Source organism: Numenius arquata, chromosome 6 (genome assembly GCF_964106895.1).
Source record: "Numenius arquata chromosome 6, bNumArq3.hap1.1, whole genome shotgun sequence".
Classification (NCBI taxonomy): Eukaryota; Metazoa; Chordata; class Aves; order Charadriiformes; family Scolopacidae; genus Numenius; species Numenius arquata.
The window spans coordinates 40,219,807-40,242,574 of record NC_133581.1 but is presented as its reverse complement, the minus strand read 5'-3'; the positions used below and the strand labels follow the sequence as shown (position 1 = coordinate 40,242,574).

General features: G+C 43.6%; 2 protein-coding genes across 12 annotated transcripts in view; both read right to left on the bottom strand.

Moving 5' to 3' along the window:
* Window positions 1-249: 249 nt before the first annotated feature.
* Window positions 250-10,288, bottom strand: RAPSN (receptor associated protein of the synapse). Of its 10 annotated transcripts, none has more exons than XM_074149019.1 (8): window positions 9,741-10,288; window positions 6,840-7,178; window positions 5,363-5,521; window positions 4,942-5,040; window positions 4,718-4,840; window positions 2,067-2,120; window positions 1,240-1,439; window positions 250-529 (listed from the first exon to the last, which is right to left on the bottom strand). In XM_074149019.1, the coding sequence occupies exons 1-8, from the start codon at window positions 9,954-9,956 to the stop codon at window positions 457-459; spliced, it is 1,263 nt and encodes a 420-aa protein (XP_074005120.1). In that variant the 5' UTR covers window positions 9,957-10,288; the 3' UTR covers window positions 250-456. The 10 variants fall into 10 exon arrangements, with proteins under 10 accessions (XP_074005120.1, XP_074005123.1, XP_074005125.1 ...); XM_074149022.1 differs by having other exon boundaries at window positions 251-529; window positions 6,840-7,031; window positions 9,741-9,932; XM_074149024.1 differs by having other exon boundaries at window positions 457-529; window positions 6,999-7,178; window positions 9,741-9,932.
* Window positions 10,289-14,631: 4,343 nt separating this feature from the next.
* CELF1 (CUGBP Elav-like family member 1) overlaps window positions 14,632-22,768 on the bottom strand; it is a 31,348-nt gene continuing 23,211 nt past the window's right edge. For both annotated transcript variants that reach the window (XM_074148710.1, XM_074148711.1), the window contains one exon: window positions 14,632-17,639. The gene's annotated coding sequence lies outside the window, so the exon portion shown is untranslated. The remainder of the gene's footprint in view (window positions 17,640-22,768) is intronic.

Genomic DNA, 22,768 nt, shown 5'->3' with positions numbered 1-22,768 from the left:
CTCCTCCGCCGCCGCCGCCCGCACAGCGGCCCGGCCGCCCTGACGAATCTGCCGGCGAGAGGCGGGTGTGGGGGTGGGGGGAGGCGGAGAGGAACCGCCGCGCAGGTCACGTGCCACCGGCCAAATCTGCTGAGTGATGGCCCCGCCGCCATCTTGGTGCGGGGCAGGGGCGGGGCCGGCACCCGGCGCTGCTCCCCTCCCGTCCCGTCCCCTCCCCGTCCCCTCCGGCGGAGGCAGGCGGGGCGCTCTCCCGGCGATACGCTTTATTGCAGTCCGTCCCCGTACAGATGAGCAAGGGGAGAAGGGAGGGAGGGATCGGGGCCGGGTCGGCCCATGCGGAGGGGAGGCCGAGGGGGGCCCCCCGCCGTCCGCCCCGGGCCGCCAGGCACAGCCTGAAGGGCCCCCGGGAGCGGCGCCGGGGGTGGGGGGACGACGACACCCAGCGGTGCCGGCGGGTCAGACGTAGCCGGGCTTCACCGACAAGCGGCGGCAGTTGGGGCAGCCCCGGGTCCCGTCGGTCTGGAGGCACCTGCGAAGGGAAGAGGCGTTTCTGGAGGCGGCTCCGTGTCCTGCGGCCGGAGGCTCCCCCAGGGCCCCTCCCAGGGCTGTTCTGTGCATCAACCGAGCTCCCTCCCGGCACGGCCAACGATCTGTTTCCACCCATCTCTCTACAAAAGTAAGGACAAAGCCATAGGGCTCAGAGGGTACTTCTGCCCCTCCCCGCCGTAGTTTGATCCTAATTTCGGTGTCGTCGTGAGGCTTGTGTTTCTAAATTAAAGCGTTTTGTTACGCTGAAAAATCTGTTATTCTGAAAAATCAAATGATGGTCCAGCTAACTTCTTTTGTGGCAGTACCACAGTAACAGAGCGAACACCTTCTTCCCCTGAGTGTACCTCTAGACATGAGAGTAAGTGGGGGGAATTCAGGGGGAAAAAAATCCAAACTGCCGCCGGGAGTGAAGAACTGATTCCCCAGGAGGAATTAAATAAGAATCCTAAGCACCTAGAAGGCAGGGATGTGGGCGAACAATCATTTAGAGGACAGAAGTGGGAGCGGGATGAACAGTGTGGCTAAATCTCCCCCCTTCAGGGCCATGAGATGCACAACACTGCAATGGGACCCTGCAGGGCACAGGCTGGCAGGACACAGCACGCGTAGGTCTGTCCTACTCTGGGTGCAAACAGCTCTTTCCTATGACTAATGTCACGACAAGGATCTTTAGCACTTCCAGCTCATTACTTTAAGTGGAAGAAGTGGGAGCAAGGCAGCGCCTGGAGCTGGTTGTTCTTCTCCCCAATGGACTCTCCGCACATGCCACAGTAGAGCTCCATCTCCTCCACGCATTCATGGAACTTCACTACGTGGTCACGCAATTCTCGCTGCTGCCCCTTTGTGCGATAGATCCTTTCACACAGGCAGTGGAGCTTCAGCAGGCCAAGCTGCACGTGAAGAGCAGAGAAGTGAACAACAAGGTGAAGACAGACCAGTAACAGCAGTGGAAACACCACAGCCCCATCAGCCATCTAGAGAAACATCAGCCCAGAAAGCCGCCCGAGGGATAGGATCAGTCATAAGGACATTTGGTCTCTCAGCACCTCCTGCCATTAACGCTCCTTCTCTGTAGAGGAGATCAGGTTTGAGGCACCCTGCAGCTCTTTCATCAAGATGGTTTTCCTGAGCTATCCATGACATACACGGTATTTCACTTCACTTTGCCTCCAGCCAGCGCACAGTTCAGCTGCTGCTCAGGGCAGTAATGTTTTGCAAGAAGAGACTCTTAATCCTTTAGCACTCTGCTTGTTTCATAGCCCGTTTTTACCGCTTCCCACTCCCCTTTGTTTCTCCCACTGCGAGTCCTCCCTCACTTCTCAGACTTGCACACTGATGGTCATCTGTGCAACTACCCATAACCTGAATGCTTCACAACAAAGCAAGTCCCAAGCATCGACTGGTTAATACGGACACATTAATTAGCAATAACAAGTCTGGATACTTCAATGCTTCCCTTCTTAAGTTGCCTGACAGAAGACTATGGACAGTGCTGAAGAGAAGCTGTAGGATCCTACCTTGTTCCCTAGTCCCTCTGCCAGCTCCTGTGCCTTTTCAATGCTTTCCAGAGCCTGTGAATGGAGAGCATGCATCATCAGTTCTCAGCCTGAGATATCAAACCCAGACTTGTACGAATGCCCTATGGGAATTACTAAAAGAAAGAGGTAGAGGTAGAGTAGAACCTGGATCACTGCATCTCTGCAACTCTGGAGATGCAAGATAGCTGTCTGGCAGATTTCCCTCCCCTCCCAAAAGTACATCCATAAGAAAAGCTTGGTTTCCACGAATAATCCAAGAGCTACATTTGTGTTCCAGCCACACAGTGCAAAGTAGAGGTATGATGCTGGCAGAGACTGGTGTCTCCAGAGAGAATACAGACTTATTTAAACTCATTCACACATGCTCATTGGGGTTGGGATGAAGGACAAGCCAAGCAAGCCTTTTCCCCATCCTACCCTGCAGGCTCAATAATCATTGGGCAGCTCCATGAGGGGAGGAAAGGGATCAACACCACCAACACACCACGCTCTTCCATTTTTTTCCCCTGCTGTTCATATATCCACTTTGTCCAACCTACACATGGTGTGAGGTAGGAGTGTACTGCTATCCAGCTTTTTCAATCTGTCGGAAAGTATTCAGCATAGCAGCCATTATACCAAATGAGTCCCTACTTTCCCCTAAATGCCACAGTGTTCCTCAATGCTCTGATTAACTGTTCTCCAGAACTATTGAGATCTGCTTCAGATTTGTCCAAGGGGAAGAAGAGGTCTCCCTTGTGATGCAGTAGTTTTCAGGAGGAACATTACAAAATTTCTACCTTATAATTTGGCATTACTGCTATTCTAGGAGAAGAGGTCTAGATGAGATCAAAGAATGCACTTTGAATGCAGAGGGGATGGCATTAGACCTGCAGAAGCTGCAACAACCTCGGAAAAGGAACTTGGAGAAGAGGGAAGGCTAGCAGGTAGAACATAACTGAGAGCTGTGCCTCGGGAGAGTCACTGTGTACTCGAAAACCCTCAAATTAATGACCAGGACTAAGAATCAAAGTGAAGCATATGGGGTGGGGGAAGAGATGCTGAAAAGTCTTGAAGACAATTTGTCAGGAATATGAGACTGCACAAGAGTTAGGGCGAGCAGGCTGTGACAGCAGCCTGGGAGGATCTCCAATGGTTCGACTACATGCAAATGAAAGGAAACGGACTAACTGGCCCATGAGACCAGGTAGATGAAGGAAGTCAAGACAAGAATAGGGAATCCACAAGTGGAAAGTTAGCAAACTGCTTTGTTTGGTAACTGATATTGGGATGAATAGCATGAGAAATGGAAACTGGGACTGCCAAGTTGAGGAGCAGGCTTGGGTGAGTATTCAGGGCTGTGACATTTGAGGAGGTCACATCTGGGACAATGGGCATAAGGTCCTTGACCCAGCCCGGCAGACCTTGTCCTAATGCCTGGAGCAGAATTCATCTATTCATTCTCTTCTTTTGTGGGTTTTGGCGAGATTAGGACTCCAGGCAAAGCCCTCACCAGGCTCTGACGGGTGAGAACTGCTTGTGAGATCAGAGGGTGGCAATGGCTGGAGGTGGGATCAGTGGATGCAGGGGTTTGATGAGTGCTCTGAATATTGTCTCATGTAGAGACCTACCTGCCGTGTCCTGTTCCATTCTTTTGAATACAAGATATGAGGCTGGGAAGGGATTATACTGAGCAAAGTTTTTAAGTCCACAGGTGCAATTACAAACGTGGTGTTTACTTACTGAGATTGCAAGGTATGTTATCTCACCCAACTGTTTCCCTGCTGTAGGCAACTCAGATGCTGACAGCACCTTGAACTTGTCTTTTCTGACAGACACACACCTGATTTCCTAATACCTGGGGATGCTTCATTTGAGCTAAAATTCTTTGTGTCTCATTTAAGTGATAAGAGTTAATCTTCATCGTATCTGCATCCAAACCAGCATCCTTATGTAGCATGGTGCGGGCATTCCAGGTTGTTCAGCACTAGTTCAAGGCTAACCTTTGAGCATCTCATTCCTGCAGCCCAGTAATGTTCCTGCAGTGCAATCTGGATTTTAACACACATACACTGCCTAAGCATTTTAAAAATAAGTAATGTCACCCCCTTGTACTATATTTACTGTTTGTCTGTTCCCAAATATTTTTCTGCTCTTATTTCTCAGTTTCATATCACTGTTCATGCACCTTCAAAGCTTCTCTAGGAATTTGATGCCACGTTTGTCTTCAAAGCACATGGTGGAGCTGTAGAGCTGTCTAAATATCATCACTAGCACAACAATGAGCTTAGTCATATAGCTAAAAAGTAGGCAGTGGAATCTGTTTCAGAGCATAAGCTGATTGCCTACAATGGCAGGAGTAGGCTTCCTCCCCTCAGTGCTGGTTTCTCAGTGTAGTGCTTAAAGCCATCAGGATTGACTAATGAGACAATTCTTTAAGTCAGCAGTCTGACTCAGAATGGATGTTAGCAACAAATTCCTGGCTGAGAGGGACCATTCAGAGAAATGTAACTGTACAAGCAACAGACCCTGTCAGTAGAACCAAGGATTACAGGTCTCTACTGCACTTTGATGGGCGTATGGTTCAGAAAAAAGGCTGTATGCGCTAATCTGGTCTAACAAACTTTTGTAGAAACAAGTTTGGAACTGACCTTGTCCAGCTCCTTCTGGATCATCCAGCACTTAGTCACTCCTAGCAGCACCTGGATCAGGCCCAGGCGGTTTCCAATCTCTGTCATGATGCTCATGGAAGAATCATACCGAGGAATGGCTGTCTGCAGAAGCAGGGAAAAAAACACACGTTTTGCTATGGCTTGCTTTTCCCACCCTCTTGCTATCTATCCCCTCTGTCCTTCCTGGCAGGAAAGAGCTGTACCTGCACGTCTTTGCGACTGCGATGGATGTCTGCAAAGCACAGCAGACACAGCGCTTGCAGAGGCCGGTCGCCATGCTGCAGGGCAATCTTCATGGATTCCTGAAAGAAATTGTCTTTGGTCAGTAAAAGCATGTTCCCGAACTGTGCGCTCCAGCCAGTGAAAAGTCAGCTCCAAAGAAACGGCACGATCTTTTTAAGGCAAGTAAAGTCTTGTTCACATATTCCCAACCAAGGACCATTCATAGACCCAAACTTTTGAGGCCCCCTGGGCTACTGAAACCACAGCACTTAAGACCGGGAGGCAGCAGGAACATCTAGAGTCAAGTGTGAATCCCACAGTGTCTCTCTTCCTCCCAGTCCTGTAGGCAAGGGTCCCCTTGCAGAGCCCTCTGACAGCTCTGCAGCTGCCCGCACCCTCTACCTCACAGCAGTCCATGGCATCTGCCAAGCGCCCCAGCTTCCGATAGGCCACCGCCATGTGATACTGGCTCATCGCGCGGTACTTCAAGCTCCAGCCCTTTCCATAGTCATTCACCAGCTCAGCTGCTTTACATGGGAAGAACAAGGCTTTCTCGTAGTCCTGTAAGGCAGACAAACAGCAGTCAGAGCAAAAATTTAGAGAAAAAAGAAAAGAAAAAAAAAAACCCAAATCAATTTTTTATTTACTAACTCTGCAACAGCTAGCAGATTTCTGTACACCTTTCAACTCCTGCTGCTCCTCTTCCACATGCTGTATTTCACTAGATGTTTTCACTGGATATCAAACTGTGGAAGGTGGAATTGCCATATACTGAATTCATATTACTCTCTGGGCTCAGGACACTGGGGCAATGACACAGCAAATGAATTTTATATAGTATGCCATCGACTTTACTCTGCAGGAACCATCTACCCTCCTCTGTAACCAAAGGCTGAAAACTTTCTCTGTTCTTACATCATCTCTGCTTTCAGCGTCTACATAGAGCCCTTGTGTTCTCCACATGGTGAGTCAGGATCTCCAAAAGGCTGGTTATCCATCATTGCAGGAAACAGGAACAAAGTATCATGGCCTCACCAAATCCAAAATAAGTAATAATATGACATATTTTCATTTTTAAGCATCTTGCTGCATTAGAAGTGTTTTAGAAAGAAATCTTATTTTACAATAAGTATGTAAAACTATTATCTAAATATCTAAAACTGTTCTCAAGTAAGTTATATGAGACTGGAGAAATGAAAAAGTCCTCATATTTTATAATCCTCCAAGATGCACAAAGGAAACCACAACTTTTAAAATTTCCTTTCTCCCTAATTTCATACCTTAAAAGTATCCAGCACAATAATCTTTTCTTTTCTTTTTTTTTTTTCTTTTCTTTTTTTTTTTTTTGGTAATTATGAGGGAAGTTTACTGATAATTTTCAACACATCAGTTGGTGAGTCTTCCATCAGTGACAAAAATCAAGACTTTGTGAGGAAAACCTATTTGTTGCTGTTTGTAATAGAAGTTAGAACTGGCAAATCACCCCCATCCTCAGTTCCTGCCTGGTTTTGCTCATAAAAATAGCTATTTGCCTGTGATAGTGGTAGAAATAGAGAATCCATGAGTTCTGGCTGCCAGCCCCCCGAGCAGACAGTATGTCCTCTGATGTGATTTTCTTTGAAGCTAGGTTTGATCTTTTCAACACACAGGAATATTCCCAGCTACTTCTGCTGCGCTATATAAACATTACACTAATCCTCCCATCCTTACTGGGAAGGAGAGTACTCAATGACGATTTTACAATGAAGAGATTTTAGCTTACAACACTCTCTCAGTACTTCACTTTCCATAGCAAAGAAATAAGCTGAAATTCACACCATTTCCAATTCTTTCCTGAATCCACGAGACAATCACCCTTCCATCCCTTCGGTTACTGCACCTTTATCTGGGCGTAGAAGTTCCCGAGGCTGCAGCAGACTCGACACTCCAGCATCTTGTCATCGTTGTTGTGTGCGTAGCGTAAAGCCTTCTCAAAGCACTCCAAAGCCTTCTGGAAGATGCTGAGGCCCAGGAAGGCATTGCCCATGCTGAGGCTCACCTGGCCATTCAGCTGCAGGCTCACCGTGGTTCCCTGCATGTTCAGGCAGGTCTTGCAGTACGAGATGGTTTTCTGGAATTCACAGAGTTTCTCATTGCTGCGAGCCAGGTTTAGGTAGCTCTCTGTAAGGTAATCCGGATCTTCCAGCTCCCGTGCCGTGTCAATCTGTACCACTGCAAACTTTAAGTAGAAAAGACAGTGTTTATAAAAGTGTGTAGTTTATTTAAATGCAGCTCAAACACCAATAGAGTAGCACCCTGTACTGGAGAAGCGGCTCATCTCTGAGCTGGGCAGAGAAGTCCAGCAGCGCAGTCTGAGAAATATATATTGGGCAGTTTTCTGGTGGTTTAAAAGGCCTATGAGCAGTCTGAAGAAACCTCTCCCTCTCTCCACACAGTCTGTGGGGCAAGGAAGATGAACTAGGCTGGTGGGTACCGGAAAAAAAGCTGTTAAGTGACCCTAAAGAGAAGCAGGTGAAGCAATAAATATCTGACACAACGCAGCACAGTTTTATTTCACTCAGTTTAATTTATTTCGCTTTCTCTGCAATTCTTAAGATATTAAAGTAATCCGTTAATAAGTGAAAGAAAGCTACTTCTTTCATCAATTTTTTTTTTACTGACAAATTGCAGTCTTGACAGTTCTTGTTCTATAAGCTTCAGGATTCATTGCATACAGTTCTCTTAAATGAAGTCTCTTTCTTTCAGACCACAAACTCTTCTGAGAAATGACTCTTTTGTGTTTTGTGATGAATCAGGCATGCTACTGGCTTGAATTAATACCAGTTTTTTTTTAAAATATTTCCCCCCTAAGGGAAATATTTAGCAATTTTCTCAGTATGTGTTTTCATTAGAGATTACCAGTTAGGTTTATGGATAACAATTGCCCAAGGGCACCAATTACTTCCTTTTTGTATAGTGGCAACACATAATAATTTAAGCTACTAGAACATTTTACATTCTTCCCAAAATAAAAAACAAAACAAAACAAACCCCACACAACAAACCCAACCATAAATTGGATATGTTTGGGTATATGTGTTCTCAGTTTCCTTAGCACTTTAGGAAAGCTGCTCTGTGAACCCAGTAATATGCATTAGCTCACGTTTTCCCACATTCCCTTACCTTCATACAAGTTCTTCATTATTTCCTGATTGTCACAGCCTCTCTCCTTGGTGTGAAGTAATTTTTCTCTCCATAAGAGGTTGAGCCATCATAACCCTTTTTAAATCATTGTTAATTTCATGCCTTTAATTCTGGCCCCTTTTCTCCTGTCATTTCCTCTCTCAATGGCTTATTGCTAAAGTTCTCCTTCCTCTTGATCTCTCGTGGTATAAAATCAGTTTCACTTAAGTAATTTTTCCTTTCTAATACTGGGAAAAAGTAAAATTCACCTACTCTGATCCCACTTTCTGTTCTCTTCTCAGGGAAGAACTTAAGGTTCAGGTATACTGATGCCACTCCTTTGTCTGTTTCTTGCTTTCCATTAAGCCTTCAGTATTTCTTTCAGGTAGCCACATCTTACCTTTTTTTTTTTTTTTTTGCTTTTCCCTAATCAGTCTGTTGTTTCTGCCACCACCTAATTCCACATCACTTATCAGAATTGTTTTTCTTCAAATGTTTTCCAAGTGTACTAATATCCCTCTTTCCTTCTTCACCCTAAGTATTTGGTTTTAAGACAGGGCTTTGACACCCGCATGGGTTTACTACTAAGATGTGCCTCCCCCAATTCTAAACAGAGCTACCAAAACCATTTTAATGCGGTGTGGGCACCCCCTTCACGTTTGGTGCTAAATGCTGAATGATTACCAGGCTAATAAGAGGCAATCAAAAACATCACGACAAGAATATCAAGACCCTTTAGCAAGACCCTATTTCAGGCTGGGATGGTTTTCTTAACACTATTACAACATCCTCTTGCCTGGTCTTCCAGATTCCTGCGTCACCCTCCCAAACAGTGCCTGCTGCTCTCTATACGCATCCTGTCACTTCTCAGATCCACACATCAGCTTCCTTTTTGTTCCTTTTTTTGTTCATTTAATCAAACACGTTTATCCTAACTTCAGCTGCTTCTTACCACTCTTCCATCAAGCTCAATATCCTTTCTTCTATGCTGTCCTGACAATTGGAAGCCCCTCTCTCACCTCAACTGTCAGACTCCTCCTGGAACGTTTCTCAACCCCCCTGCCAAAAAAGCATCCTCTTTCCCACTTTCCCCTCTTAATCAGCCCCCTTGCAAACAAATAATTGTAATAAAAAGCAATGTAAGATCTATATTAGATACCAAACAGCAGTTGAACAACAAGATAACTGACATATCTCCACAAGACTGCTGCTCATTCTACAGAATCCACTTGGAAATCTCTTTTTACGCTGACATACACACTGTAAACAGTTTTAAGTGGAGCAAAGGCCCTGTTTTCATACCTTTTCCTGAAGACTGATAACATGGTGTGCCTGTATGGGGGGAATAAATCAAGAAAGATCCCCATAGTTAACTGGAGAACCTTAATAACCTGGGAAACCTGAGGGACCAGACCCAGCGAAAAGTAGTATTCTGCGTATCTTGTGGGTTGGAGCTATTGGTCAACAGAGCGATTACAGCAGCCCACAATACGCACTCAATAGCTGCTATGTTCTACTATAAACAAACCAAAAACCCCCGATTTCACATTCTAATCTCCAGCCACTCTCCGTAGTGGGTGCGACACAATGGCATGCATTCATCTCCAGTTCGCCTTACCTTCAGCATATCTTTGTATCTGCCCATCTCTGCATGAGCAGTGATGAGACAACCCAAAACCCGAAACCTGCCAGCAGGATCCGCAGACTTCTCCAAAACCCTCATCCAGACTCGTAGGGCCTTTTCGGTCTGATTAGACTGGTAAAGATGGAGTCCTTTCTCTATCTGTTGCTTTGTCTGGTCCTGACCCATCTCCCATGCATTAAAAAGCCTCATACACTAACCTCTAAGGACAGCAAAAAGAGAACACAACGTAAAATGCCCTAATAGAGGAGGGCAGGTTGTGTGCTCAGAAGGCTTGGAGCCATAAAAGCCCAGCCATGTCAGGGGGCTTCAGTTGTGGTAGGCAGTGGCAAGAAGTGGTTGGTCAGCACTGAAGGTAGAATCCCAAATCCACGTCTTGCTCGCTAGGACTCCATCAGTGCGTTCGCCTGTCCAATCCTATAAACAAAGAGGAAAAGCACAACAGGGAGAGAAAGAGAAAAATCTCAGGCGGCAGGAGTGAAACTCAATCTGAGCAGCCAGTGCTGGTCTCCTCCCCATTGGCTACAGCTGCGCCTGCCAGTCCAGCTCACGTGGCTCCCAGGAATGCTAGCCAGGCTCCCCAGCTCCCAAGGTCACGGCGAGCCAACTGCCCACCCCTGCCAGCCAGTATGCAGCTTATAAATACCCCAGGGAGAGACAATCAGCTGCACTCACAGAGATGTCTCAGTTGTTTCTTCTCCTCCTCTCTCTCTCTGGCCATCCCCTTTCACAAGCACTAGTGGGAGTGGGATAGCCTGGGAGGCGGCAGCCCCAGCTAGGATAGTCCCTTTAGGAACAATACATGCCTTAAAAAGTAAGGTATGAACTAGAAGGCTCCAGCATGTACACACGTGCAGTATTATACTTGCAACAATATGCACGATACTTTGCCAGGCACAAAATTCAGCCTCCCTTTTGAGGACCTCGGCTGGCAATATGGCCTGTTTCTGCAGATGAAGGTCAGCTCTGTCACAGCTTCGCTGCAAATACGGCACGGACTTCTTAATTTCAGGGACAACAAGAAGCTAACCATCCTGAAAGATCTTGTTCATGACCGAATGTCGCTCACTGGTATCGGATACCTGTGACACTCCTCTGAGGGTTTTCAACAGAAGTTCTCAAAGGCGCCGCTGAAATTCTGCATCCAGAACTTGCCGATCTTCTATGATGAATGACAATAACGACCCAAAGCAACAGATTTCTGCATCTTCTGATCGCATCAGAGAATTGCCAGCCCAACTAGAATATAGTTTTAACTCTCCTACACATCTTTGAAAAGACTAAAAGTTAGACTGGTTCCTCTAGGAGTCGGGTGTCATACCCCCATTGATGTGCCGCACTTTTAACGGGTCCAGCCTTGGTTATCTATAGGTTTACTCTGTCCTTCATAAAAAGCGATACCAAACTTGGGGGGGTGTGTGTGGAATGCCTCAGGGATATCTAATATTTTTCAGATAGAGAAGTCCCAGACACCTCTTTCAGGATCCTTTTACAGGCAAAAGACAAGAAACAGCAGTTTGGAGTTTTAGCAGACCAACATGCAGGAGCAGGCGTGTCCCCAGCTGCCTCCCTGCTTCTGTGTGAACTTGGTGGCAGTTCTTCACCATGCAAAGGTAAATACCAACAGAATCATCTCACAGGCCACCAGTTGGACCATCCTGGCCTGTGTCATGGCTGCCTAAGGAAACACAAACCCAAAGGAGCCTTCCTGAGACAGTAACACTAAGGAAAGCAAGACACAAAAGACTAAGTCTACCCAGAGGCTTTACATCATTGCAGTCATGATCTTAAGAGATTCCATCCATACCTTTAGCCAAAATTTCCTCAGAACAGTATTTTAAAAAGAAAAGCGTTTTAAGTGTTAGAAAAGTCTTGCTACAATCAGACCGATTCTCTTTTGGGAGCTTATAGACTCTATAATACTTGCATTATTTAATTTATCATTGTTTTTCAGAGCAGTGATGTGCCAGATGATGTTTCAGCATAGACTCTGTGTTCTCTCAAACTTTGGAAGTAGAAACTGGGAAAACAAAAATCTACAGAAGGCCAAAGAAAAGTAACCCTGAGGTACAGCTGATTGAAGTGCAAAAATCATTTCAGCAGCACTGTTAAAATTATTGTCTGGGTACTTTATAGATTTTAGGGCTTCCATTAAAGTCTGATTCAGAATTTAAAAAAAAGTTTCTCCTCCCTGCAGTAATTCTTAAGTGTCTCTCTGGAGGTGGGTGGCAGGATGGACACAAGATGCAGAAGACTGACCGATCCCCATGGAAAGCACTGATAATGCTGATTTCTGGACTTGCAGAAGTTAAGAGGCCAGGGAAAGCAACTGTTGGGAGTCTGCTGCATAAAAGAAAAGAGCCAGGACTCAAGAAGGGGGAAAACAAAAATCACATCATTCTTTCCTGGAGCAGGCTACTTTGCATAATTAACCTCCCACAAGTAACCTGCCTGCAACTCAAACTCATCCTGATGCTTCTGGACCACTTCACCGAAGCACTGCTCCCTTCAATACTCACTCTCACATCCCACAAAGAACAGGCAAAGTGAGAAGAGGATGCCTTGCAGTCTGACAAAACCCATCTAACAGGAGGGAAATGATCTGCCCTGCATTTTGTTGATCACACTGTACTTCCTTGCTTTCGAGTTCCCCTATGGAACAGTGCTTGGTCTCTTAAAAATCAACTCACAACTCACCTACTGAGATAAACTGCTACTGAGATTCAGTATCCTAGTAAAATAAGGGCTAGATCCAGCTCAAATTGGTCATTTTCAAAAAACCAGAAACATACTCTGATATGGAACATACCACTCTGAGCCCAATGCCTAAATAAGGAGGGGTAAATGGGTAGGATCACCAAGACATGGACAACCTGTGTTGCTTTGAGAAAATAATGGCAACGATCACCAGCCTGTGGCTCAAGATAGCTTAAGTTTGTACAAGATTCAGGTAGCTTCTACAGTAAATGATCCACAGTTTCTTCTCAGGAACTGCAAATAAGTAAGCCTGCAAGGCACATGAAAACACCAAATTGGGGAATCTCACCTGTCACACGGCAGAGCTATACATGCAGTGTAGCTAATCACGTAGTCACTTCTTCAGAGTGACCACACTGAGCTGCTTGTCCTCCTCCTCATTGCTCTTCATCACGTATCCCCGATGACTCCTGGCCATATGAAGACAGCAGAACATGGCTGATAAAGTCAGGAAGACTGGAGACTGGAGTCAAAACAAGTAGTGAAAGGTGGAAGGTGGAGGTGGATGTGAGAGGAAAAAAAAAAAATTCTTCTAAAACATTCAACACCAGGACTTAATCTAAAGGTTTGTGTATTTCCTACTGATGTTGATAAATATAACAACTCATGTGAAATGCTGATTATTTTCAGAGATCAATATGCTGGCTCTTATTTGTAGTTTAATTGTCTACTGGTTTGTGGTGGCCTTTTATTTAAAAGAAAAAAACCTTCAAAAATAAAAAAGCCACCTACCCAGAAGGATCTAGCATCAGTTCTGTAAAGATGCACCTGAGAGAGCTTTGATTGCATAAAATGAGGCTAGCCAGCTTTCTGCACAAGCAGGAATCTTCCATCCCACCTAAACAACTCCTTTTCCTGACTCAATTGTTTCTCTCCATCCCTCACCTCAGACCTATCTGAGCCACAATCTCTCCAGCCTCCCTTCTCAACAGCTGAGAATTAACCGCAGGGATCCCAGTGCACCCGGCAGCAGGTGGCTCAGCGCCTCGCTTCCCAGTTGGTGCGCTGCAGGGAAAGGAATGCGGCACCGAATCCTGATGCTTGCAAGGGCTCTCGGATTTACAATCATGTAGGAAGTAATGGAGTGAAACAGAGTATGCCAGATAACAGAGGAAAAGGACACAGAGGAGAAACACAGCTGCCCTGAAAATGCTTGCTTGCAGTCTCTGAGATGCAAGACAGCAGCAGGAAGGAGTAACACCATTGCCACATTTCTGACAGCTCCTAAAATTCAAAGTCGTGGCCATTGTGGTACTTTCCTTCTGAGAGAGGCAATATTAGTGTCAAACTCGTGGCAAGTTTCTAAAAGAATTATACTTTGCCTACACCCATTTATTATTTTTTTACAACTCAAGTTTATTTCAAATGATTAACATATCTGAGTTCCAAAAGCAAAGCGGGTAAGTTTCACTTACCACAAAACCTGAGCTACTAATCCCAACCCATTTGGAGTTTCCCTGTGTAGTATTTCCAGGACCAGGAGGCACTGGGGACCACAGATACCTTCATGCTGAAGAACCAGGACAGGTTCAGTGAGCTTGGCCATGTTCCTGGAAGGGGTAAGGACGCAGTGGCAGGTACGGGGCTTGCCAGAACAGTATGAGCTATCTAATGACTATTTAATCCCCCACGCCACCACGCACACTGCTGTCAGTTGAAGTTATAGCTGAAGTCTGGTGTTATGCTGAAGTTATTTAGCCCCTGAAACACCACAAAGCACAGTGCAGGGACAGGCAAGTGGCTACGCAGCACCAGTTCTGTGAGGCTGGATACACCTACCCCTCACTACCCAGTGCATCGCTTATTTGCATTATCCAAGATCCTCAGCTTTTCTGTATCTAATGTCTGAAGGGGACTTGACCATCAAATGATACGAAACGGAGGCTAAACAACCAAAAAAACCTTTTCAATTTCTACTCAAAGTAGCTCATCTACATAGAGGTAAAAATCCAGGGCTATATTGTACATCCAGAACAAGTGGTATTGGGCCATGAAAATTTTTGTGGCTCACAGCTAAGAAACCAGAAGGTTTCTCTAGTCTCTCTCCTCCTCTTCCCACACTTGGACCCAAAAAGACCCTCAAGTTTAAGACACAAATACAACACACAAGGACTCTTCTCAAACAGTTTAATAGCAAATAAACAAAGGAAGGTACCACACTTGGCATATACAAAATGACTTGTTGTTGTTGTGTCTGTGCAATTAAAACAGCTTTAAGTTGCCCTTTGGGACAAAAAGAAAAAAAAAAATAAACACACACACAAAAGGAAGAAAATTCCTTTAACACATACTCGCTCGTTCCAAACTTGTAACAAATCTTTTAATTTTTAAATCCACTACACAAACTCTGCGATCAGATCAGAAAAGCAACATGTGCTCCTCTGCTTTTTAAACCATTAAAGTAAAATCCGTAATTCTCTACAGAGTACAACACAATTCCACACAAAAAGACATTTTGTTTTGCAAATCAAAACAAGAAAAAAAGGAACAGCTCAAACAAGGTAAAGAAAAGCATTTCTACGACTGAACCACGACTTCGAGTTGATTAAATCCCGTTACTGCAGAACAGACTCTACATTTGGTCATAGTGGCAATTTGTTTTCTTGTCACATTGTGAATCACTTTACATTGTTTTCTAGTAGAAAAGGCAAAAAACTGTACAAAACCCCTAGTGTTAAATACAATGTTTGTACCAATAAAAAAGCCCACAGGTTTGTCTCCAAAATGTAAATTTTCTTTTTAAATTATTCACAAAAAGCAGCCAAAAATCAGAAAGGCAGCTGCTGCTCCACTGTCTCAAATCCATTAAAACCACCACAGAACAATTAAAACAACCAAAGGAAGAAAAGGAAAGAAGAAAGGAAAGAAACATCCAACGTTTGGCATTTTGGTTTTCTTCAGATATTTTTCCACAGGTTTCCCCAAAGTTCCTTATGGAACCAAATGCGCGTGTAGAGAAAGGTATTAGCAGTTACTCGATACACTGCAGGGCATCAGTGCCCCCCACTGACACACAGCCCTGTGCATTCAGACTGTGGGACTAACAGCAGCCAGCCCACAACCCTACCCCAATAAACAAGTGTCTATCCTTTTTTCATCCAGCCTCGTGCTTCACTCCCAGGTATCTGTACCATATCCAAACATCTTCTGTCTTAGAAGCAGATGAAGGACTGTCTACACAAGCCTAGCCAATATCTACTGAGAATATAGTATCCTCAGCCAACTCAGGAACAGGATAGAAAAAAATCCTTTTGCATCTTTGCATTATCCCAAACACTGGACTAAAGTAAGATTTCTATCCAAACACGATTTGTTTTCTCAGCAAAACCCCCTTCTCCTGGGATTTTGTTTCACATTATTTTCTACTATTAAGATACCTACACTAGCTTGCTTCTCCTCTGACTGAAACTTCATCACAGCACATGCTCTTCAGGCGCCTTCCTCTAGATGCTACATCCCAGTTTCTACCTGTGCGGATGGTACGTAGGGTAGGGGGGAAGCCTGCTACCCAGAAAGCAGTAACCTGTTCGAGTTCACCCTGCAAGCCAAAAAAAAAGAAATAAAAATAATCCTGCTTAGCTCATTACCCAATTAAAAACTAAACAAAAACTAAAAAATCTCCGTAGAGATTCCCCAGCTAAGGCCCTTGAGAAGAGAGCTGGGGATGGTACCCTGTTCAGGTAACAGCTTCAGAGGCTGTTGTATTGTGCTTGTCACTTGGGAAAAGAGCCAGCAGTTGTAGGACCAGGTTTACAAATGCTTTCTCTGGGATATTTCAAACGCTTTATTTAAAGAGCTAACCTAGATCCTTCAAGGATCCTACCACCAAGGTCTGACTGATGGTAATAAACTGGGGCCAGACTTCACAAAAACGTGCCCTGAATTATACAAAATGCTCATAAAGAGTGTTTCAAAGGAGCCCTAGCTTCAGGTAACTTTGGAAAGGGTAATACTGTGAAGTTTCCCCCCACTTTCCTGCTCCCCAGCTATCCCCCTTCCCCCAAAACTTCTGCTAGAGGAAGAGTGCAAGCCAGCCCCCTGGGAGCCTCTGACAGCACTGGAGATGGAACGAGGTCCAGGTGCTCTGTCAGGCAGACAGTCTAAGTGCACAGGTAGATGCCCTCAGGCGGCTTTTCATCAGAGATTTGTCATACCAGAAACACCAATTTAAAGGATACCTTTAAAACCCATTAAATTGCTCAGTTTTTGCACAAACTATAGAAAACAGAGAGGTGAAGGTGATATATACGAGGGTGTGAAGAAAACAGCAGGAAACATGCAAAACATTTCTGGGCACTATCTTAAGTTTGAAAGATTAAAACAAAAACATCACATTTTGCTGAGGAGATTGTAGTTACAAAAAAACCAAGCATGCTGGAGCTTAACAAAATACAACATCAACTTTGATCAAATTTTCACTGCAGACTGATAATTGCACAGGGAAGCGGGGAAAAAAATTAAAAATAATAATAAAAAAATCAATAAATGTCAGGGCAAAAATGTAGCTACAATCAGAAGAAAATGTAGTTCAAGTGTTGTCTGTTGATGCCACTCAAGTCACAAGTTTGAACTCATAAAAACACATGCTGTCTCCTCAAGCACAGAAACCAGATCAGCAAAATGTGACTAGGAAGTCTCCTGAAAGATTGAGTCACACCATATAATTGACTTTTTTTTTTTTTCTTCAAAACTGTGTTTTTAAAACTAAGCACACAGAAAAAACTAAGCCTAGAAAGTGATTGGCTGTATGTTCACAGAAATACAAATACTCCACAAGGTATGCTAGCAAGGCTGCTCTGAAGACAATTACAAAGAATCAGATTCACAAAATCAAGTGGTTTTACGAAGGTCTAGAAAAATAGAAATTCTTTTATATTCAAATGCAAATTTAAATATTCCCCTTCAGCAGTCTTTCTAGCAAAACCAATTTGGCAGCACAAAAAAAAAAAAAAAGAAAGAAACAAACGTAATAAAAATACACATCAGCATCAAAGGTCAACACAAGGTCAAAGGTGAGAGTTCAAGCATCAGAGAAGCTGAAGAGACAAGGATTTGGACGATGTACTTGAACGCCACATCGACATGCTTTAGGCACAACGATGAACAAACGGCAGGAATCTAGAAAAAAAACAAACCAGAAAGAGGGAGACCCACTGAGTTACACAGAGCAGTACATCCAAACACGGAGAGAGAGAACAAGAATGGGCACTGTACAATGAGATCTCCTGGGGAAGGGAGGTGACAGGGAAGGGCAGCACATGCCAACGATGGACAAGTAAAAGTCAAAGTACATGAAGGACACCAAGTAAACATCAAACTGCCAGAAACCAAATGGAAGCAGAGGCCTGGTTTTCCCTCTCACCACCCGGTCTGTGGAGCACTCCACAGCCTAGTGACACATCGATGAGCATGCACTCACCCTGCCCCGTGCCCAGTGTCTCCACTAGCTCTGTTTAGGAGAAGAACAGAGCAAGCTCCCTCCCCCAGGAGACCCACTCTGAAAAATATGGCTCCAGGGCTAACATTTGCCCAAAGAGACTGAGACCATGAGAGACAAGACAGAGGACACAAGGGATTCACAGGTGGTTTGACGGCTGAGACTTTTCTTGCATCCTAACATGGGAAGTTCTTAGGCAGTGGTAGCCCAGGAAATCCATGTTCTTTCCTTCAGCTACAGTCCCTTCTCATTCCCTAGGAGCCCATGAAACTGGGGGTAGGTGATTTGGAATGGGGGGGAGGGGGGGAAAAAAAAAAAAAAAAAAAAAAAAAAGAGATTATACAAGACAAAAACTCCACACATTAGAGAATTCCTTAAGACTTGACTGCAAGTTAAGACTTGTCCTAGCTGAGCACTTTTCATACCATTAGACCTGCACAGGGGATTTTCCATTCCCAACCTTTATATAAAACAGCCCCCAGCTCCCTGACTTCGTGAGGAGGGGATTCTGGACTCTGAGAAGCTCTACAGTCACTGTTGCCAGTTTGATGAGTAGAAAAAAAAAAAAATGTGTTTCCTGAAGCTTTCTTGAAGAGTTTATAAAAAAATAATGATTATATTAAGTGATATAAATACCTTTGTGTCCTCCCCTCAGCTTGTGAACTGCAAGAGACGGGGAAGATTGTGTGAGGTAGGGGAGAGAGGAAGCAAGTTTTTTCTTCTTTCTTCCTCCCTCCCCACCCCCCAAGCCCTACCCTTTATGTCCTGTTTGTGGCCTTATTCTTCAGCACATCTCAAAGCTGCTGGTTAGAGACTAGAGCAAGGTGAGACTTACACATTACCTCATAGCATTTATAGCGTGTTTAAGAATAGCAAGTATCACATTCTAGTTCCAACGCAACAAGCAGCTCGTTGTCCACTAACATGCAATGCTCCACAGACTAGATCTGCTGAGACTAATTTGCTCTTCATACTTTCCAATTCAGGGAAAGGACTCAGTTTGGAGTTGGTTTAAACTCCAGCAAACAGAGTACAATGCAACTCTTGCAGTTATTTCCATAGTTCTAGACATACTCCAGATAGTTTGCAGACAGCTGTAAGGTTTCAGTCCTTAACCAGAAAGGCAAATTCATCATGAACTGTGGCACGAGGAACAAGAGGCATGAAATCAAGGGGCATCTAAGCATCCACCAAAGAAATTCTTTGTGTGATGTGTTTGGGGTTTTTTTTGGTGGAGATTTTCCAAATATTTCACTCAGCAATTTTGAGGGGAAAGACTAAGTTTCATTAAAGCCACGAGGAAGGACTGGCCTACAAGAGCAGAGCCGTGGGATGCTGGATTAAGAACTTAATGACTTGGGGAAAGGTATTCCAGTTTGTCCTTGTTTTATTCTCACAACTGTGTTAATTCTGTCTTCTGTGTTTTACATTTTGTGGTAGGTATGCTCAGCGATATACAACATCCTTGTGTTTAAACGTTTGCAACAAGAAGCTCTCAAAGCACTTAACATGTTCATCGTTGCACTCTCCATTTGCAATTTGCTTTATCCAAGTTGCTTTTAGATATTTCCAAATGAAATAGGAACAATTTCATTCTGCTTGGCTGTTCTTCCCTAACTCGCAACCATTAACAAGAAGCAGCACTTCAGCTCATTCTATATTGCAAGCAGAATCTATCACGTTACATGACCTCCAGTATTCATATGAAAAGCTTTTTCCTTATATATGTATTTGCTAGTGAGAAATTTTCTGAGATGCCTATTTTCCAGATAGTATTGCCCACAGCTAGTAAACTGCCTCACCATTGAAATATAAGGAGACATTCACTGTCATTGTCTCAGATACTTTTGAAAAATTCCAATCCTTATTCTTCTCAGGATTAAAAGTTAATCACTATATATCAAAAGCATTTTCTAATAATGCAAGCTTTGTATTACTGGAAGAAAAAAACCTAAACTACAAAGCGATATCCTATTTTGGACTGTTAATCACCTAGAGGACTGAAGAATCTTTGATTTACTATAGTACTCAATACTACGTACCATCAGACTAAGACATCAGTTGTTCATAATACTTCCATCTTATTATGGCATATCTAGAAAAATCAAATGTCTTCCAAGAAAAACATAAATCTATGAAGTAGACTGTTTCCATCTTGTTTCTAAAAATATTGAAGTACTTCCTGGTGGCACATGTAATATGGAATTCCATTTCACCAGAAGTCCTATTAGTTTTTGTTACAGAAAATTCAGATTCTTTGGTTTATGAGCATACGTAATACTTTGTCCCTGTGGATATTTAAGCCAATCCTTCCACAGTTTATTTGAACTCACCCAAGTCTTATCCTACTATCCAGGAAATAAAGCATTTGACACTGATTTGATTTGCGCTTGAATGAGAGCATGATAGGAATTAAAAATAAAATAAAATTTAGAAGCCCCAAGTCCCCCAAAATCCCAGACTTCCCTGCCAATGAGCAAAGAAGAAAACTGGCTTAAGACTGGAAGGCAAGAAGAGCCTAGATCTCCAGAGTCAGCGTCAGCCACCAGACAGACACAGAAATGTTGACTTTATCTGATCAGTTCTGTTATCAGAAAAAAAAAATATCTGCCCAAGTCACAAACTTGATACATTTATTAACTTTGGCAACATATACATCCATACACCAAGAAAGGGAAATCTGAAACAAATACACAAAAAGGGCAACATCTTCAGCTGGTAAAAATTGATGCAGCTCTACCGAAGAGATCAGAACTGCATTGATTCAAACCATCTGAGGATCACATCTTCTAAAATTTAACCTGCATAGATTTCTTTTTTTTTTATTATTATTTTTATTTTTGGCAATACTTATAGTTACGCCAGTAAGGCACAAGAGCTAGCCCAAGTGAGGTGTCTTAAGGTGATTATGTCCGGGACGAGTCACTGATCAAACTAAACCACGGTGTAAACTGGTGAATCTCCTAAAGTCAATAGGAGTTGCACCTATTTGCAACAGTGCCAAGCTCAATCCGTAAGTTACAGTACTGAGGACACACTATAGGATGCAGAGACTAAAATACCTAATTTTGGGCAATGGAAATGACTGGTAAAGAGGCCAGAGTATCAGGTTAAAAGAAAAACAGGACAAAGGTCTCAGATAGTACAGCGGGGTAGGGTGCAAAGAAGGTAAGAGTGACTGTAGAGACCCCAGAGCACAGTGCTCTCCTCCACTGGTTCACAGCGTTCGTCTTCCCCATTTAGCAGTTGTTGGGCTGCAAACAGGCCACTGAAAATCAGTAGTTTCAATCATGCACATCATTATGTGTGTAAAACAATCACATTCAGGATTCTACAAAACCCTGGCCTTTTTTTTTTTTTTCCAGTGAAATAATTTAGGTAATAAATATTCTCCACCCTGGAGCGGTATAAAACTTCTATAAAAATAGAAACAACATTCTTGGTTACAGCAGGTTGCACTTGGAGCAGTTGCTCCTAACTATGTTTTTTTTTTTAGTTTTTTTTTTTCTTTTTTTGAAAAGTATATTATTTATATATATAAAAAAAATCCCATTATCACCCTGGAGGCCTTCACACTCCAACACTCTTTTCTCAGAAAACCAGGACACATCTTTCCCATCGTGCAGAATTCAAGTGTACATGGTTCACTTAAGTGTATGTTTACGTTTCTAGAGAGATTCAAATAATTAACATAGAAGGGTACCACATGCCAGCATAACTGGGAAATTTGGCAATCTGGCCTTTGAACCTTTGCCACCACAAAATGATGTGAATAATACTGATAGATTTACCCGCCTGCCATCAACATAGACAGACTGGCATTAACTAACTGTTTGATTTTCAATTTAAGAATGGAAAGGGCTCTTCTTGGATCCTATGGGTCAGGCCTTGTACTTCTGAGGTTTGAGATCCCAGGGGAACCAGTCCCTGGGAACATCTGTCCATCCCCAGAAGACAACTGCACATGGGTGGAGATCCTGAACGTGACCTCAGGTTTGATGGGTTTAGTGCTCCTCCTGCTGGAGCAGAACAGAAAGTCCCAATCCTATGTCTGACCCACACACTCATTACTCAGCAGCTGGCTCCCAGTCTGGAGTGTTAGCTGGCACCCTGGGAAACAGCATCACAAACGAGGAATACAAAGAAAACAAGGAAAAAGGAGAAAATATGAGGTAAATGGAACTTCTGTTAAGAGACGCACAGAAATTGTAAACTTCCTCTTGTGACAGAGGTGGATTTTGGTGGTTATAAAATGGGACTCTAATTTCTTAAAACAACTCAGGCCAGAGTGTCAAAAGTCCTTTGAGCCCCCTAAAACCAGTGTATAACGAAGGCCCCTAGCGATGCATTAGCAATTTCACAAGTGTGCAGAAAAAGTGTGTGTTCATTGAAGGGGTGTGTTCAATTTTCCTTCAATATAGAAGACAACAGCTAGTACCAAAAGACAGAATAAGACTCAATGGCTCAATGCTCTGCTCTGGTTCCACAGCTCCTGTGTTGGCCTGTTTTGCGCTGATACACACCACCTTAAAGGAAAACTGCAGTATAAAGAAATACCTAATTACTAGATCAAATCACCACAGAAATTGTTTTGTGGTTGTTTTTTTTTTTTTTTTAAAAAAAAAAAACAAACCCAGGAAGTTATCTTTGCAACAGAGTTAAGACTGAGAAATCAAATCCTATGAGAACACGTATGAAACAGGAGCCTCAAGAGCTGTGTTAGGGTATCTCTGGGCTTTGTATCTCAATTTAACAGTCTTTTTAATAGAGAAACAAACAGCACTTACATTGCGCTTATCAGAATGAATTC

What these genes read in the sequence shown, in the direction of transcription:
- RAPSN (XM_074149019.1), bottom strand. Translation starts at nt 9,956, where the DNA reads ATGAGGCTTTTTAATGCATGGGAGATGGGTCAGGACCAGACAAAGCAA. An exon ending in ATGCCATGGACTGCTGTGAG is followed by an intron (nt 5,041 to 5,362) that starts GTAGAGGGTGCG and finishes AATTTCTTTCAG; the next exon opens with GAATCCATGAAGATTGCCCT. An exon ending in TCCAGAAGGAGCTGGACAAG is followed by an intron (nt 2,121 to 4,717) that starts GTCAGTTCCAAA and finishes CTCCATTCACAG; the next exon opens with GCTCTGGAAAGCATTGAAAA.